At 32.4% G+C, this 17115-nt stretch overlaps 2 protein-coding genes across 2 annotated transcripts; both read left to right on the top strand.

Moving 5' to 3' along the window:
• The first annotated feature begins 360 nt into the window (after positions 1 to 360).
• On the top strand, positions 361 to 2967 carry LOC132715576 (acyl-coenzyme A thioesterase 13-like). The gene is made up of 3 exons (XM_060698589.1): positions 361 to 499; positions 1039 to 1223; positions 2108 to 2967. Exons 1-3 carry the CDS (start codon positions 410 to 412, stop codon positions 2259 to 2261), a joined length of 429 nt encoding a protein of 142 aa, XP_060554572.1. The 5' UTR covers positions 361 to 409; the 3' UTR covers positions 2262 to 2967.
• Positions 2968 to 6115: 3148 nt separating this feature from the next.
• LOC132715564 (complement decay-accelerating factor-like) lies at positions 6116 to 14335 on the top strand. The gene is made up of 9 exons (XM_060698578.1): positions 6116 to 6211; positions 8918 to 9031; positions 9558 to 9673; positions 10474 to 10509; positions 11104 to 11286; positions 11888 to 12070; positions 12615 to 12800; positions 12993 to 13511; positions 14169 to 14335. Exons 1-9 carry the CDS (start codon positions 6195 to 6197, stop codon positions 14333 to 14335), a joined length of 1521 nt encoding a protein of 506 aa, XP_060554561.1. The 5' UTR covers positions 6116 to 6194.
• The last annotated feature ends 2780 nt before the right edge of the window (positions 14336 to 17115 follow it).

Genomic DNA, 17115 nt, shown 5'->3' with positions numbered 1-17115 from the left:
TTTAGTTTCCTATTAATTAGCCGACAGGAAGTCAAGAGGAATCCAATCAAAACTGCTTACATATCAAGTTTAAAAACATACTCGTTTATCGCACATATGAACAAAAACATATAATTAGATGAGAAATTTGAACTATAATCAGGCTGGAAAATTATATGAAAGATATCAACTTTAGAAAAGAAAAGATTGGCAATTTCAACAAAGTTTATATATTGACGCGATTCTAAGAATAATATATTTAATAGCATTTGCTTTTTTGTTTTTTTTGCAAAGAAGTTATAAAGGGGCGGTTACTGCATTGAGATTACCTTAAAACGGTATATGACTAATAATCTCCCCTTCAATTTACCGGATGTTTACAAATGTTTAAGGTCACCCTTGTACATGTTAACTAGCTTAATTTGTTAATATGGCATCAAAACATACGCTTCAACTTATAAGAACAATTGTTGAACATTCGACAAAAGGAGCACTTGGCTTTGAAAACATTTTGAATAAGGTAATACACGATTTATATTACTTTTAGTTTAGTCATTTCAAGTAAGCTATTTTTAGTATAGTGACCTTTAGTAATACCGTATTACTTCTGTTAGCTGTGCAGTAATATGACTAAAAGAATAAGCGTTGAATATTTGTATATTGAAATAAGTGTTAAGTATTATCGGATATTGCGTCAGTAAAGACTATGTATGTAACCATAAATTACTACGATAGTCGCCTTACAGTCAAACCTATCTTTTAAGTCCACTATGTCTGTTACTGTATATCTCTAGATACCTGTGATTCGTGTCAATTCTTTTTTCATTAATGTAATTTAATTAAGATTTTGCTGCTAATGATTTTTGTTAAATTCAATAGTCCGCGCTTTTTTCGCAGGGAATGATGGATAACATTGACGGTTGCGTTATCTGTAAAATGTTTTCTGCAGAAATTATGTATAAAAGCATAGGATTTTCATTCACGAAGGAATGCTTAGATGGCTTTAAAAATTGGTACTGAAGTCCGTTATGTTCAACTTGACTACTAATTTCGTTTAAGGTAAAAGTAACAAGTGGCGGGGGTGGTGCGTGCACGTGTGAAATGCAAGTGGCAGAAGAACACCAGAATAGGGCTGGTACCTTGCATGGTGGAATGACCTGTACTCTGGTTGATGCTGTATCAACATGGGCGCTCCTAGGGACAGATGAACCGGTAGCAGGTGTTAGTGTAGACTTAAGTGTGTCGTAAGTGCATTATATATATTTGCAGAGTTTTGCTTGTTCTTAGTATGATCATGCCACTTAAGTCATGTTTTCGCAGGAGGTCCGATGACAAGGGTTAAGGTCGTTGACTTCGAACCACTCGTCCGTCACCGCTGTTGATCCGAATCCTGCCAGGGATTCTTTCATGTCAGAACAGCTACCCAGTTTGCTTAGTTACGGCGCGTCGGTGGTTCTACTCAGGTGCTCGCTAGTGTCTGAAATAATGAACGAAGCGGAAGATGTGGTATACATCCATTATTAAAGCTGGAAAGTCGCCATATGACCTTTAAAGTGTCGGTATGTCTTAAAAGCTCACTGGACAATGTTACTTTTAATCAATCACAAATCCGGTTCTCGGACCAAATCTACACCAATAAAATTTGAGAAAATATGCCCAGGTAGGGCTCAATCCCACGAACGCTTGGTTAAGACAGACACCTTAACACCGCTCCACACCATACAAACACTGAAGACATGGGCATTTATGCTACATGTTATGTTTAAAATGCAAAAGTTTCTAGGGAAAAAAGGAATTGATGATAAAGACAATGTCAATATACATGTAAATTTAAATCAATATACATGTATCAATAAATATAGCATTATAGGTAAAATAATGAGTCATGTTTTAGCATATTTAAATTTCTATCTATTTCGGCCTAAATTTTGTTGCCTTCCCTTCAACTCTTCATTTAAAGGAGAATAAATTAAATGAAGAGAATGAAATTTAATTGTGTGTATTTGTTTCATACGAAAACAAGAAAAGAAAATCGGCATATGGACCTAATTATATATCTTTAGACTAATCATACATGTACATTTTTGCGTTGTTAAATTGACTTGTAGATGCTCTTTTATTTATCTAGGTTTATGCGAGGAGCTAAAGTGGGAGACGATATCATTATTGACGCAAAGATGTTGAAAAGAGGCAAAAGATTAGCATTTTTGACCGTAGATATAACAAATAAGTTAGACGGAAATCTTTTAGCACAAGGAAAACATACAAAATATATTGGCTAATATATATTGTTTAATATATAATATAAAATAGTCATTTAAGTGGGTGTTTCGATAAGAATTAAAACTTCCTGAATTTCATCGTTTTGTTTTAATTCGTTGGTAATAACATGACACAGATGTGAACAAATGCACCCAAAGGAATAACATATCATGGTAATTATAAACTAGTGGTCGTTATATGGAAGTTAGTTTATTACGTCATATCAATGTAGGGCGATCAAACAGTGGCCTTTATTTGTACGTTTATCTTTATTCAACGGTGACCTTTCACACAGGTTTGACTTAATGACATTTTATTAATGTATCACCATACAAAGAAAAAATATACTAATATTGACAGGGTTAATAGAAATTGATAATTTTGTACATAGTCAAAAATTATTTTAAATTGATTAATTTTGTGTTACGTTGTCTAATAATAGAAATATCTCTTTTCTGGTGTAAGAAGATACACGACTCAAATATCTAAGCCAATCCTTATAGTAAAGTATACACATATTTATAATAAACATTTGTCCTTAAAAATAGGAATATTTTATGTTAAATTCATGGCAATGCATTATACATGTACATGTATAGGTACTCAGGCTGGGTGATCAAGTGACATTTGTTTACGTTAACATTGGGGCCCATGACTTAAACTTTGTTTTTGTTTTGCTAATTGTTCGTTGTATCTTTCATATTTAAATAATAAAGATATACCATGTTTCATTATTTTCTTACTTTGTTATCCCACATGTATTTTATTGCTGTATATGGCCAGACTAATTTATTCTGCTGAGGACCAATTCATCTTAAACTTGAACTTTAAACGAACACGTAGAATTGACAGTGACTTTAACCTTACTCCACAAAGACAAGACACTTTCCCTGCTTTTGATGTCGATCAGTCCGACAAATATGAAATGTTCGAAGTATCTCATGCTCCCTAGCACCGGCTTGACTTTTATTCAACCTTGAATATTACGTTTTTTTTAATCAATGATCCTGAAAGGGGTGGTTCGGCATCGGAAAATAGGAAAGTTAAGTGAGAAAAACCATCGAGATCAATGAAAAATGAAAATTAATTACTCAGTAAATGAGAGATATTGAAAGTCACAACATAATTCCGCCCAAGCGTCATTTTTGAGGGGTATTTGAACAATTCTTGGAATAAATGATCCCCATGACCCAGAAAAAAATAGGAACATATAGAATATATGATTACTGAGAGTGAGTAGAGAGTAGAATATGTTCAGATTGAATAGAAACGTAGGCTTATTAATAGAGATCAGCGTTCCCTAGCTACAGGTTAAGATGAATATAATGTTATTATCAAGAACATTTATTTTTTTGTTAAATATATCTTTTCATATTTAGATAGGATAACTTTCTATACATATTTGGATAGGGTATTATTCTTTTCAAATTTGGATAGTGTAACCTATTCACATTTGGATATGGTAACAAAAGTTTATGACTCAATCAAGTTATAAATAGCTGCTTTCCTTGGTTCCTTATAAAAATGAGTGAATGGGTAAAAAATTTTGAAAATTTGTTACTGGGGTAAATTTTTTTTTTGAAAATTTGTTTCTGACAAGAATCTTGGCCGGGGTGTTTGTGTTAACCAAACACATTCTTGTTTCATTATGTAAAGATTCTTTTCCCTTTAAAATTTAACCTTAGTGAACTTAAAATAATATCTGAAGTTTGTTATCTCCGAGCTCTGGCGCAGAATTACGTGCAAGTAAATCAATAGTTAATGGTTGATATTATTCTGTACCACCATGATTCTTATCGCTGAAAATGACTCAAACATTTTTTTGTTATTTCAAAATAATTCCGGAAACAACAACGATTCTACCACGTGCTTTTTCGACGGTGAAGTATTTTTTCATTATTTCACTACAATAGATGTATTTACAGTATTTAACATCCAGCTTGAAAGCAAGGTGTATTTTTTCTTAGAGTAATGATTTCATAAAAAAGAAAAAAAAAAGAAAAAGAAAAAAAGATTATCCGCAATCAGATTCAACTTTATACCGGTACATGCAATTTGAATGAAATCTGACATCTTTAATAAGAATATTCAACAACAAAAAATAACGTACAATTTGCCTTTATACATACATGTTCACTATTTGATACAATGTTATGGAAGGGTATTAACGCAAAAATTACATCTTGCTTTCCTACGTTACATCGTGCTTTCTTACTTGTACTTCTTGCATTCTGACTTGTACATCTTGCATTCTGACTTTTCCATGTTGCTTTCTTACAAGCACATTATGCTTTCTGTTGTGTGCGTCTTGCTTAATTGTATGTTGATATAGTTATTTAACGATCAATTATTATTCATTTGTTATATTAATTCTATAACTTAACCTGCAACTGTTTGTATTTGGGTCTATTTACTCAGCTTGAATGACGAATGTCATAAGGTAGAATGACGCATAGCCGAAAGCCGAATGCAGCAAGCATAATACGACGCGACATCTGGTGTAATACATGTGACACCCTAATTATGCTAACAGGTGGCGCTACAGTTATATTCTCGGTAAAGTCCGTTTTGCGGTTCGGATTCAGTTTACCAAATTACTTAGCTATCTCGTGGCCACGACTGAGTAACTCGTGCGCACGAGTTAAATAAAAACACACACACACATGTCACCTTTGTGCCACCGTAATCATCAGCCCAACATACAATATTCATTCAATAACCTTTTCTTTGGACCATTTTTGTACATTTTGTTTTTTATGTACTGTTCAATTAATATTATGAAATTAATTGGTCTTAAAGCTGCACACTCACAGATTGACAGTTTTGACAATTTTTTTTCTCAGAATCAGCTGATTTTGGCAGCAGTTCCTTCAATTCAGTTTTAAGCTGACACTATGAACAAGAACCTGGGGCCTTATTCATAAAGCATCTTAGTGAATAATTACAACTTAGTGAAAAATGATATTTTTTGACAAGTTGAATTAAAAAAATCTAACAATGTGTGTACAAATTTAGTTTGAAAATAGGCAAGAAAATATCCTTAATTTTTAACAACACATTTAAAATGTTTTGGATGGTCACAGGTATTGGAAATAAGCCATTTCAAAAATTTGGAACTTCTCTTGAGGATGAAATATTTTACTAAGAAGTTTTTTTATGGCCCAGGCACTTTGAATAATTGTTCTATTTTAAAATTATTTTGTTGATAAAAAATAATTCTAAAATTATTGATTTGGAAATGTGCAACTTGTCATTGTCAGCTGGAAATATGATTTGACCCACAGAAATTCAGTAATAAATACAAAAATTGGTTAAATAGTTTTGTATAAATGTTTACCTTATTTCCTCCATAGTGGAAATGGAAATTTTAAAACAAAGGGACGTAATTTAGTAAACTGAATCCGAACCGCAAAACGGACTTTACCGAGAATATAACTGTAGCGCCACCTATAAGCATAATTTGGGTGTCACATATTATTACACCAGATGTCGCGTCGTATTATGCTTGCTGCATTCGGCTTTCGCTACCTTATGACAAGCTGAGTAAATAGACCCAAATACAAACAGTTGCAGGTTAAGTTATAGAATTAATATACCAGATCAACAAATGAATAATAATTTATCGTTAAATAACTATATCAACATACAATTAAGCAAGACGCACACAACAGAAAGCATAATGTGCAAGTAAGAATGCAAGATGTACAAGTCAGAATGCAAGATGTACAAGTTAGAAAGCACGATGAAACGTAAGAAAGCAAGATGTAATTTTTGCGTTAATACCCTTCCATACTATATTTTGTCAATATATTTATAAATATTAACGATATAAATAAATTCAGGAAAACCCAGTTATATATAGCTCGAAGGTTTATACATTGATCTGGAAAACCGATTTTTACTGCCGGCAAACAATTTTTCACGTGTTATTCACGTTTGTGCTGTATAGGAGAATGGCAGATAAACAAAGGTAGATCTTCATAGATATTTTGTTTCTTTTATAGTAGTGTTAATGTATAAAATATTAACTCAATAGACCTATAACAAATAATGCAGAGGCCCTGCAGACATATTATTCAGCTCTCTATTTCAAGATACCGATATTTTAAGCAGTATGGTGAATTATTTATATTTACAGCTCAAATTTACCATTGTATACTTTTCGGATTTACTGGATTATGTATATACTAGTATCTTTATTCGTATTCATTTTTATGCTACCCGAATGGAGAGCATATAGTCGCCACCTTGTTCGTCTGTCCGTCCGTCTGTCCGTACGAACCCAGAGATACTTCTGTGACTTGGAAAACAATGGGTAACAGTAAACTCTCTTTGATCCTATTCATTCCGTTTTTACTTGTGTTTCTTTTTTAAGACTTGTGTGACTTAAAATGGCCAAAAAGATCAAAGGAAAAGTCACATATGTACCATTTTGTGAGTACGTCCGTCTGTCCGTCCGTTGTCTTGTCCGGAGCATAACTTGAAAACCCTTGGAGATAATTTGTTTAAACTTCATACAGTGGTAGGTGGCATTGAGGGGGAGTGCAGTGTCAAAGAACCATAACTCTATTTTGCCCGGTTTTTGAATTATCTCCCCTTTTAGAAAAATCTTGTCTGGGACATAACTCGAAAAAAATAACACTTTGAACTTTGTCCGGAACATAACTCTAAAACTGTAAGAGATATCAACATGAAACATTGTAGGCAGATAGATCTCACTGAGTAAAAGTGCAGTGCAAAGGAACCATAACTCTGTTAAGCCTCATTTTTAAATTATCTCCCCTTTTAGAAACCTTGTCCAGGACATAGCTGTAAAACTATAAGATATATCAACATGAAACTTTGTAGGTAGATATATCTCAATGGGTAGATATGCAGTGTACAAAAATCATAACTCTGCCTTGTCTAATTGTGAAGTTATTGCCCTTTGTTTATTTTTACTTTTTGAGCTTTGTCTGGGACATTACGCTAAAATTATAAGAGATTACCACACGAAACTTTGTAGGTAGTTAGATCTCATTGAGTAAAAGTGCACTACAAAAAAAAACCATAACTCTGATTTGCCCAATTTGTGAATTATCTTCCCTTTTAAAAAAATATTGTCCGGCAAATAACTCTAAAACTACAAGAGATATCAACATGAAACTTTGTAGGTAGATAGATCTCAAAGGGTAGATGTGCAGTGCACAAGAACTTGAACTCCGCCTTACCAAATTTTGTAGTTATTGCCCTTTGTTCATTTTTACATTTTGAACTTTGTCCGGGACATATCTCGGAAACCATAAAATGTATCAACAAGAAACTTTGTAGGTTGATAGATCGCATAGATTAGAAGTGCAGTGCAAACAATTACTCTGTCTTGTCTTATTTTGGAAATATTGCACTTTGAACTTTTTCCAGGGACATAAGTCTAAAACTACAAGAGGTGGTACTTTCCTGTGTCAAAAACCTATTCGGGGAGCATCATCTGGCTCAAACCGGGCTCTTTTTTGCTTGTAAATATTGGCTATTTAAATGCACATTTCCTTTCAGGTGTTTAATGCATAATAAATATTTTCATTGTTGTTGATGATGTTGTCGAATATTTTCATCTGTAAATGATTTTGAATTACTGAGGATTTATCATGGTGCAATTCAGAATGATTTAAATTGTTTATCAGTTTGAATGACTGAGATACTTGAAACAGGATCAAAGTCAATTTAAAGAACAAACCCTGCTGGTGTCAACCTATTTTACCCTTGCTTACAGTACAAATCAAGATTAGCATGCACATCCTTGGCTTCTTATCATGGTCTGCACTATTCGCTTTTCAGTCACTAAATGTTTTTTTGAAATTTCACTAAAATTATAAATTTGTGCAGATTGAAAAATGGTCAAATCCATGTAATATTTTTTGTAAGGATACAACCAATATGTTATTGCTTAAAATTATGGGGCACCATATTTTAAGCAGCATGTTTTATTTAATTCTTTACAAGAACATTATTTTGATATTTCTATAGCAAGTTAACCATAATATCCCCATTGCTCTATAAATAGCATGGACATTAAATAACTAACTTTGGGAAAGTATTAAGGTATTTTAGCCGTATTTTGTTACAGTTTAAGAACATAGTTCAGAAAGTTAAAGATGTGTATATAATAATGATTTTATTTGACCACGTAGTATATTTTTATATGGTCAGATATAAATATAGATAATGTGGTTTGTTGTTTATGAACCTATCAAAATATTCTGATTTGTTAAACAGTATCATTTTCTAGATAATTATATTTTCAGCATTTTATAAAAACAGCATGGTGAATTATTATGATTATTTACTGTAATACTTTGTAGGTTAGTGACCCGTTTAAAGTATTCCTATATTTATGGAAGGATCATTGTACACTTTTGATAACATGAAAGTTATTATTTAAATATTCTAGTATTAATGTTTTAAAGTAAATTGAGACCAAGGTTTATAGTTAATTAAGCCCATTCAGTAATATATATTTAAACCATGTATGGTATAATATTGTTTCTAATAAAAAAATATGTATTTGTTATTATGAAGCAGTATCATTCACCTTGATTTATTCTGATATCTTAACAGAAATATTTTATAGTTAATTAATACCATGGAGATGTATTTAGATATTTTCTGGTATTGTTTTTGATTCTGCATTCTTTAACAGGTCGTACAACGAAATAATGATCGAGATTTTGATAGCTGCAATTGCATGGGCTGTGCTTGTATCAGGTCAGGTTACAAGAATACCTTTCCCGTGCCACTCAGATGTCTGTAATTTGTAAGTATAGTTCATTCATAAAACTGTTAGACTGCTTTTACTAAGTGTAATAACAACGCCAAATATATACAAAATCATTCCACGTCCAAACCAAAAAGGCCGTACATAAATTAAAAAATTAACACGGGTTATAAAACAATAATAAAAATGAACATAAAAAGCACATAACAAAAACAGCGTTGACATTGCCCTGTATTTTATTGAATATCCTGCGTCGTAAACATATATTATAAACACATTATGCTTTTCTATACCTAACTATCGTTAAAAAGCGAATGTATATGTATCAAATGCGCATAACAGGGGAGTAACAACAATTGGAAATTTTACTATATTTCAGTTTAAACACGTGTTAAAAATGATGCATTAGTTTTAAATGGCAGTTTTTCTATCCCATGTGGGTAAATTATCAAAATACACGTTTTTATTAATAAATTGTTTCTGATCTCAGAAATTCTTTCAACACAATGTCATTATACATAAAATAGATAAGTACTAGTACATGTATAAGCAACTTTACTTATAGGTATGGCCAAGACCAGTTTTGTAGCGAAAGAGAATCGAAATGCCGTGACTGTCTCGACATTATAGATGGATGCTTCGAGCATGGGATGCCAAGCAATTGTACGAGGACGTGCATAGGTGAGGAAACGAGTATCTTGAACACCATAAAAGGCCAATCATGCCTCAGAAATGTTTGTTTTTCTCAAAAGCTTTTTAATTTTTGTGTACATTGTACTCTTATAGTATCCAAAAATGTTACTCATTGAGCTATTACCGGAACCATCTTTTCCATCCGTTTCGTTTGGACAATAGGTACATTCATAGTGAATTACTATTTTGTATGGAAATCAAAATACTACAATTTGCTACATTTATGACAAGTTATTTTCGCATTTATTGTTATTTTTTTAGGTAACAAGCATCTAACATTTCTTTAAAACCATTAATTAAACATTATAAAATTCATATTTTCGCTTTCTAAAGCAGTAAAATGTTATCTACTTCTGAGTCATAATGTGCCTTTAAAGTTGTCTTATGAAATACAGTGACTAAAGTGTGTTCTATTTTTATCACAGAATAATGTATGTACACTCCAATGGCTTATTTCTTTCAGTAAACCTGTTTAAAATGTTTTAATATATATTGAGGCACTGATGTGTGAAAGTCAGTGTTTATAGATATACATGTATATATGTATCATCCGGCGTAGATTAGTTTATATAGATCATAAAAATGTTGTTAAATATCATTAATTATTCTGATAGATGTACTAGTATTTGATTTTACCGGTAATTGGTTTTATATTGTTATCTTTTTTAATTGATAAAATGAATAGTTATAACGAACTTATAAATTATTGCTGAAATTCTTCATGACTGTCGGGTAAATATCATTTACATAATTATGTAGTGAATCTAACTATTCTGTATTTTTTCCAGAATTTCATGTGCAAGAAAAGATGAAAAATGAAAGAGGTGTGTATTGTTTTAAATATTTATGAATGTTTACTTGTACAATGTGGTTGTTGAAAAGTTGTAAAAAAATAATAGTTTAAGGTACGATTGATAAAGGTTTAAAATATCTAGTTGTACGTTTGAACATATTTGGTTTATACATAATTTATTTTAGTTCGATTGTGTAGGAAGCTATTAGCTTATAAACACACATTCGAATCCGTTCCTGGAACCAACCAGTACTGAGCAATGAGTGTAAAGTTTCTTGCTCAAGGAAACAGCGACTTGCCCCTGTCAGGGTTTGAACCCATGCGGCTAGCGATCATAAGATTACTAGTCCGAAGCGTTAACCACTCGGCCATGCCGCCACAACATATTTGATATTAAATGACTAGTTAACCTCAAAATTGTCGGTAATAATACATATACAAGTTAAGTTTTACTATGAAAACTAGAAGGAAACCAATCAAACCAATCGTGCATTGTCTTAACTCATTTGTTCTTGTGCGATTGGAATATGGAAATTCAACATAAAATAGCTGAAACGACTGGTATTGTTTAAAGAAATAGCATAAACTTTCATTGTTAATACTCTGACTGTGAATTATTTTGTAGAATCCGCTTGCCCAAATCTTGACCCTATAGAAAACGGAAAAAGTAACGGCTCTACATCGGAAATATACAAGCCTGGTGATGTCGTTGGCATAACTTGTGATGCCGGGTATCGCTTATCTGGTCGGCCTACTCTCAAATGCAAATCTTATGGTCAGTGGTCACATGATGTTCCAACATGTGAAGGTATTTGATAGTATATAAAATATTTTGAATTATAGATTACAAAAATATTTAAGTTTCGATGAAGACAATCAGTACCGATTTATGAAATAATGCCTTTCATAGTTGAGAACCAGAATACATTTAGCTAATTTTTATATGTTGTGAACATTATTTCATTCAATCATTCAATTACTTTCACATTATATGAACCGCGTCACGACTAAACCAACATAGTGCGTTTGCGACCAGCATGGATCCAGACCAGCCTGCCCATCCGCGCAGTCTGATCAGGATCTATGCTGTTCGCTAACCAACACTTTTACAAGTAGAGAAACTGATAGCGAACAGCATGGATCCTGATCAGACTGCGCGGATGCGCAGGCTGGTCAGGATCCATGCTGGTCGCAAACGCACTATGTTGGTTTTGTCGTGACGCGGCTCATATACATCTGGACACTAACCATAATCACTTCAAAATACATTAAATATATCACATTGCAAACTCTGCGAAATATCAAGTAGGAGTTAAAGGGTCCAATGTGCATTTTTCAAATCACTATCATCGTGAACATTATCAAAAATGTAACTTTCTTTATGAAAAACCCGAAATCTTAAATTCCAGAAATCACCTGTCCCGTTTTGCAAGGAGTTAGCAATGGAAATCATAATGGGTCTGAAACAATTCCTCACCAGCCAGGAGACATAATCATTTTCCAGTGTAATCCCGGATACCAGAGAATCGGCGCAGAATCTACAACATGCAAAACTGATGGTACATGGCAAGACAAGATGCCGATTTGTCAAAGTATATACTTTTCATTTTGACATTCCTAGATGTACTTGATTTCTTTACATAAAATTTGAGATAATCTTTTTTTGGTCACGTCCTCATCGAACGTAGAAAAGTAGGTCACCTGATTTCTATTAGTTTTCTTAATTTTCTTATACATTGCCTACACATGTATTTTTCTTTATATTCAGATGTGACATTGCTTTTCAGTAAGGCTTTTAGTTTATTACAAACATTATTTCTTTTTTCAGTTTTAAGTAGCATGTTAACTTAATTAGATTGTTAATTTAATTAGATGAATCATAAACCCCTTTTTTGCACTTAATAAGTAAATTATAATTGTGCAAATGTTTGACTATGTTTGAACTCAGTGTGCATCCTTCTAGTTTAAAGTTACTGAATTTAGCACCTTTCTGTAAGGATAAAAATAACTTGCATATGATTATATTTGGCCTATTAAAGAGGTGTTCATTTCATTTAGTTTATCAGTACAAGTTTTCAATTTATTAAATCATTACTTAAACATAATCTTTTAATTTAATACAAATGGACATTTTAGTATATCCAGAATTTCCTCCAATAATGAACGGGAAATGGAACCAGAGTGGATTAGTGTTACACGCAACTTGTGACAGTGGCTACATCTTAGTTGGTTCTGAGTTTTTAAGATGGTCAGAGACAGGGAGTTGGGTCAGCAGTGATGGTCACCTGCCATATTGCAAAGAGGAAGAAATAACAGTTACTGGTAAGTATTGTGACATTTTAGATTTTATTCAAGCGGCATATACAATTAATTAAATTATGATATATAACATTTAGTAAGACAGTTTTAGTTTTCTATATACATACAACATGTTCGTATGTTAAATAATATCACAGAAATGTATTCTTGATATCTTAAGACAAGTGATAATAGTTATAATGTTGTTTTTTTCAGTTTGGATGATAATTGGTATAATAGGTCTTGTAGAATCTGTTTGTATGTGCTGTTACATAGTCTACAGATGTTACATGAACGTTTACACGAGAAAAAATAAGGACAGTAAGATTGTTAAAGAATGCGGGAACAAAGAAGAAATGGCTGATTTGATGGAAGCAGGAAAGCAACCTCAAAGTGAAAATACATTTCCGACCTCGGCCGTATCATTGCATGAACAAAAATATCAAAAGGAAGCAACATCGATATCAAACGGTATAAAGAAAGACGATCGAGCTCCTAAAGTAACTAGGTCCAAAGGCATTGCACCATCTTCGACGGACCATTTCAGCAGTCAAACACACGACGCAAACATAAGCATTGACCCGCCAGACATGCCCTCTTGGAGTAATTCTGTCCCTAAAGATCATAGAGTTCTGCAAGATGTTCAAAAGAAAAAACAAGAAGCTGCTTCCGAGAACAACATTCCATCCAATACACATTTAAGCTGTTCTGGAAAACACGATGATAAGAGTAACCGTAAGTTATATATGACATTTTTTGTGTCTTAAAGATAGTTTATTCTCTCTATTAATTAAATAGCCATATACAGTAGAATTGCACTGCTCGTTTATGTTGAAGTTATATATAATTATTTTAGCAACAAAAACTAAAGGTATTTATACGTTTGTATAACCTTAGGATTATTCTGGAAATATCTACTACACAAAGTTTTCACCTCAAACGTTTCAACGTTTCGAGGGGTTTAACCCCTCTTTATCAATGAGTTTCTGTTTATTCTTATAAATCACATATTTATCTTCTTATCTTACACTTTGTTATGTCATAACATAGTGTAAGATCAGAAGATAGATAAAAATAAACAGAAACTCCTTGATAAAGAGGTGTTTAACCCCTTGAAACGTTGGAGGTGAGAACCTTACGATTGTTGGTGCGATCTTATGGGTCCAATAGTGATATATAATTCTGTGTATTAAACGACTTGAACCTTTTTCACCAAGTTTAACTATGAAAGAATGTGCTTATGATTCATTATAAAAACAAACGATAAAATGATAAAGAAGTTAGAAAATGAAAAATAAAATTGCATTTCCAAGTAAAAATTTCAAAACAAATTGCAGGAGTTTAAGTTTAAGTCACTTAAAATTCAATGTTATTTTTGTTTTTTCCTGATAGATGTTAAAATTGATATCAACATACACAATAACAGTTCTGCTCATAATAAGTCAGTAGTCGACAGTGGGAGAGATGCTACACATTCAGAGTCTACCAACACTACAGCGCCAAGTACAACCGACGGGACAAATGCTGATAAGGAGGATGGACACTTAAATTGCCGTTAGAAGAATCGCAAAATGTCAACCGCCCAACCGAAATCAGCTACCTGTACTGAATTCGTCGACTGTTTTGAAAGAAGTCCCGAATGGGACTGCCAAATTTGGACGATGACTCATTTTATTTGAGCCCGGGCCTTTTAAAGGGGCCGGGGGGGTCCACTTTAATGGAAATTAGCTATCCCAAAGCAAAATGCCAACAATGAACAAGACATTGCTAGAAAACTTGGTTTAGCTAATGGTAACGTAAACACAGACGATCTAGAAAACCATGAAGTAACAAAGTTTTAATATATGTTTAGAATGTTAGTCTTTAAAGTTTAAATGCTGTGTAATTAAATTGTTTATTATTCAACCTAATCATACTAAGTAACATAGAAACTTCAATTTAATCAACCCGTCAATTATATGTATGCATATATTATATTCATTCTTCCGATTTCACCTATTTTATCATTTATGACACACAAATGTTTGACTATTGTCAACGCGTCTAATAGAATACTAGTAACTTTTCGATTTTTATATTAATTCTGTACTAGTCTTGTTTTACGAGCAGTATACTGTTGACATGAATATATAGAAAAACAGCGGTTAAACTGCATTGTCAAGATTATAATGTGGTACTCGAATTGTTATGAATATTCGAAATTCAGATTTAAATACGTATACGTTTTTAATGTCAACATTTGAAGAAACTAAATAAAACAATTCACAATCATAATAACTGATGTTTGACTAACGCGTCTTATAGAATACCTATTTATTCTGTCCTTGTTATACAACATGTTGTTGACAAGTATTGTCACCCTCCAGATATATTAAACACAGCTGTTAAACTGCATTACAGAAGTTTAAATATGGTACTCGAATTGTTATGAATATTCGAAATTCAGATTTATGTAGAGAAACTAAATAAAACAATTCATAATCATAATAACTTAACCCGATATCTGTGTATGCAATATGCAAATTTAACCGCAAAAACATTTGTGTTTTTCTTTTGTACATTTCACTAGCTCAGACCGTGGGATCCCATTGACAAATCATCGGTACTGATATTACTTAACACATAAAAAATTTGACATAAAAGCATGTCATAGGTGTAATTCAAATCATATGTATGCAAGTTAATTTGCACAAACTGTACATATTGTACATACTACTGTATATTACTTGTCATCTTGTTTATGTACAAAATGTAGATATAATTGATCCGGCTTTGTACGTCTAGTTCTCTATCCTGAGGATTTTTTTTTATAAATGAGCCGTGTCATGACAAACCAACATAATGGGTTTGCGACCAGCATGGATCCAGACCAGCCTGCGCATCCGCGCAGTCTGATCAGGATCCATGCTATTCGCTTACAAGCCCTATAACAAGTAGAGTAACTGATAGCGAACATCATGGATCCTGATCAGACTGCGCGGATGCGCAGGCTGGTCTGGATCCATGCTGGTCGCAAACCCATTATGTTGGTTTTGTCATGACACGGCTCATTAATATATTTTTATTGTATTATGAAATATTTGTTGTGTGCGTCTTGTTGGTGTATCAAATTTTACACTGATAAATTACAGATAATGACTTATCTTGTTGGTAAAAAAGACAATTAATTATAGACATATGTTAAAGTCTATAATTACCAACGACTTTAATAGTGTATATGTATATCTTTTGAAAGAATATCATGACGTTATGCTCACGTCTTTTTGCGGACTCATGACGTCAACTCAGAACGGCGCTTTTATAAAACGGAAAGCGATATATATTATATGTTTATTGTGATTTTGTCTCGAAAAATAGTACATACTAATAGAATATTTAAAAGACTATGTCTTGTTGATGTTAATTGTGTATGGTTATATTTTATTTGTTGTCTTTGTATTGTTGATGCAAATGGGTTAATGCTGACACAAATGATTGTAATGCCTAGTTTTTGCTGATCTACAATATCATATACTGATGCATATTCGTTTATGATTTTGTCTTGTTGATAGACAGTAGTACATACTTAATATATGTACAATATCATATATGTTTTTGTACACTGGTAAATAATTTATAAAGATTTTGCCTCGTTGATGTACAGTTCTATATACTGATGTATAATTCATGATTACTTTTTCTTGTTGATGTTCACTAGTACACACTGTTACATGATTTATAAAAATCTTGGGTTGTTGATGTATCCTAGAACATGCTGATCTATTATTTATGATGCTTATATTTGATGATGTACAATTATATATACTGATGTATAATTTATGATTGCTTTGTCTTGTTGATGTACACTAGCACATACTGTTATATAATTTCATAAAGATTTTGTTTTGTTGCTGTACACGAGTACATGCTGATGTAATATATAAAACCTATGTTTTATAAGTACCATATCATATACTGATGTATAATTTATGATAACCTTGTCTTGTTGATGCACATCAGTATAGACTGATATATAATTTAAAAAGATATTGTCTTAGGGATGTATGATAGAACATGCCGATTTATTTATTATTTATAATGCCAGTCCAATTTAATAAACTGATGTATAATTTATTGCTTTGTGATTGTTTTGTTTGTCTTGTTGATAAGCTCAAAGGTCAAGGTAACCATGACATTTCATGTCAAATCCTTGTCTGATAGATAATTTTAGAATGAGGTCTTGGGTCAAAGAACAAGGTCATAATGAATCTTAATGTAACATTCTTGGCAAATCAATAACTTGAGAAGGAATAAGCCATGCTTTTTGTTACTTGATAGAACATTGCTCTGTAGGAGCACA

The sequence above is a fragment of the Ruditapes philippinarum genome, unplaced genomic scaffold (assembly GCF_026571515.1).
Source record: "Ruditapes philippinarum isolate M1 unplaced genomic scaffold, ASM2657151v2 ctg7423_1_1_1_1, whole genome shotgun sequence".
In the NCBI taxonomy this organism is placed as follows: domain Eukaryota; kingdom Metazoa; phylum Mollusca; class Bivalvia; order Venerida; family Veneridae; genus Ruditapes; species Ruditapes philippinarum.
The sequence above is the reverse complement of the archived record's forward strand: the minus strand, read 5'-3'. Positions and strand labels throughout refer to the sequence as shown.

Bases quoted from the DNA above. Each gene is read 5' to 3' on its own strand.
- LOC132715576 (XM_060698589.1), top strand. From the start codon at position 410: ATGGCATCAAAACATACGCTTCAACTTATAAGAACAATTGTTGAACAT. The intron at 500-1,038 runs GTAATACACGAT...ATTTCGTTTAAG, and splicing joins TTGAAAACATTTTGAATAAG to GTAAAAGTAACAAGTGGCGG. The intron at 1,224-2,107 runs GTAAGTGCATTA...TTATTTATCTAG, and splicing joins AGTGTAGACTTAAGTGTGTC to GTTTATGCGAGGAGCTAAAG.
- LOC132715564 (XM_060698578.1), top strand. The intron at 11,287-11,887 runs GTATTTGATAGT...CTTAAATTCCAG, and splicing joins TGATGTTCCAACATGTGAAG to AAATCACCTGTCCCGTTTTG. The intron at 12,801-12,992 runs GTAAGTATTGTG...TGTTTTTTTCAG, and splicing joins GGAAGAAATAACAGTTACTG to TTTGGATGATAATTGGTATA.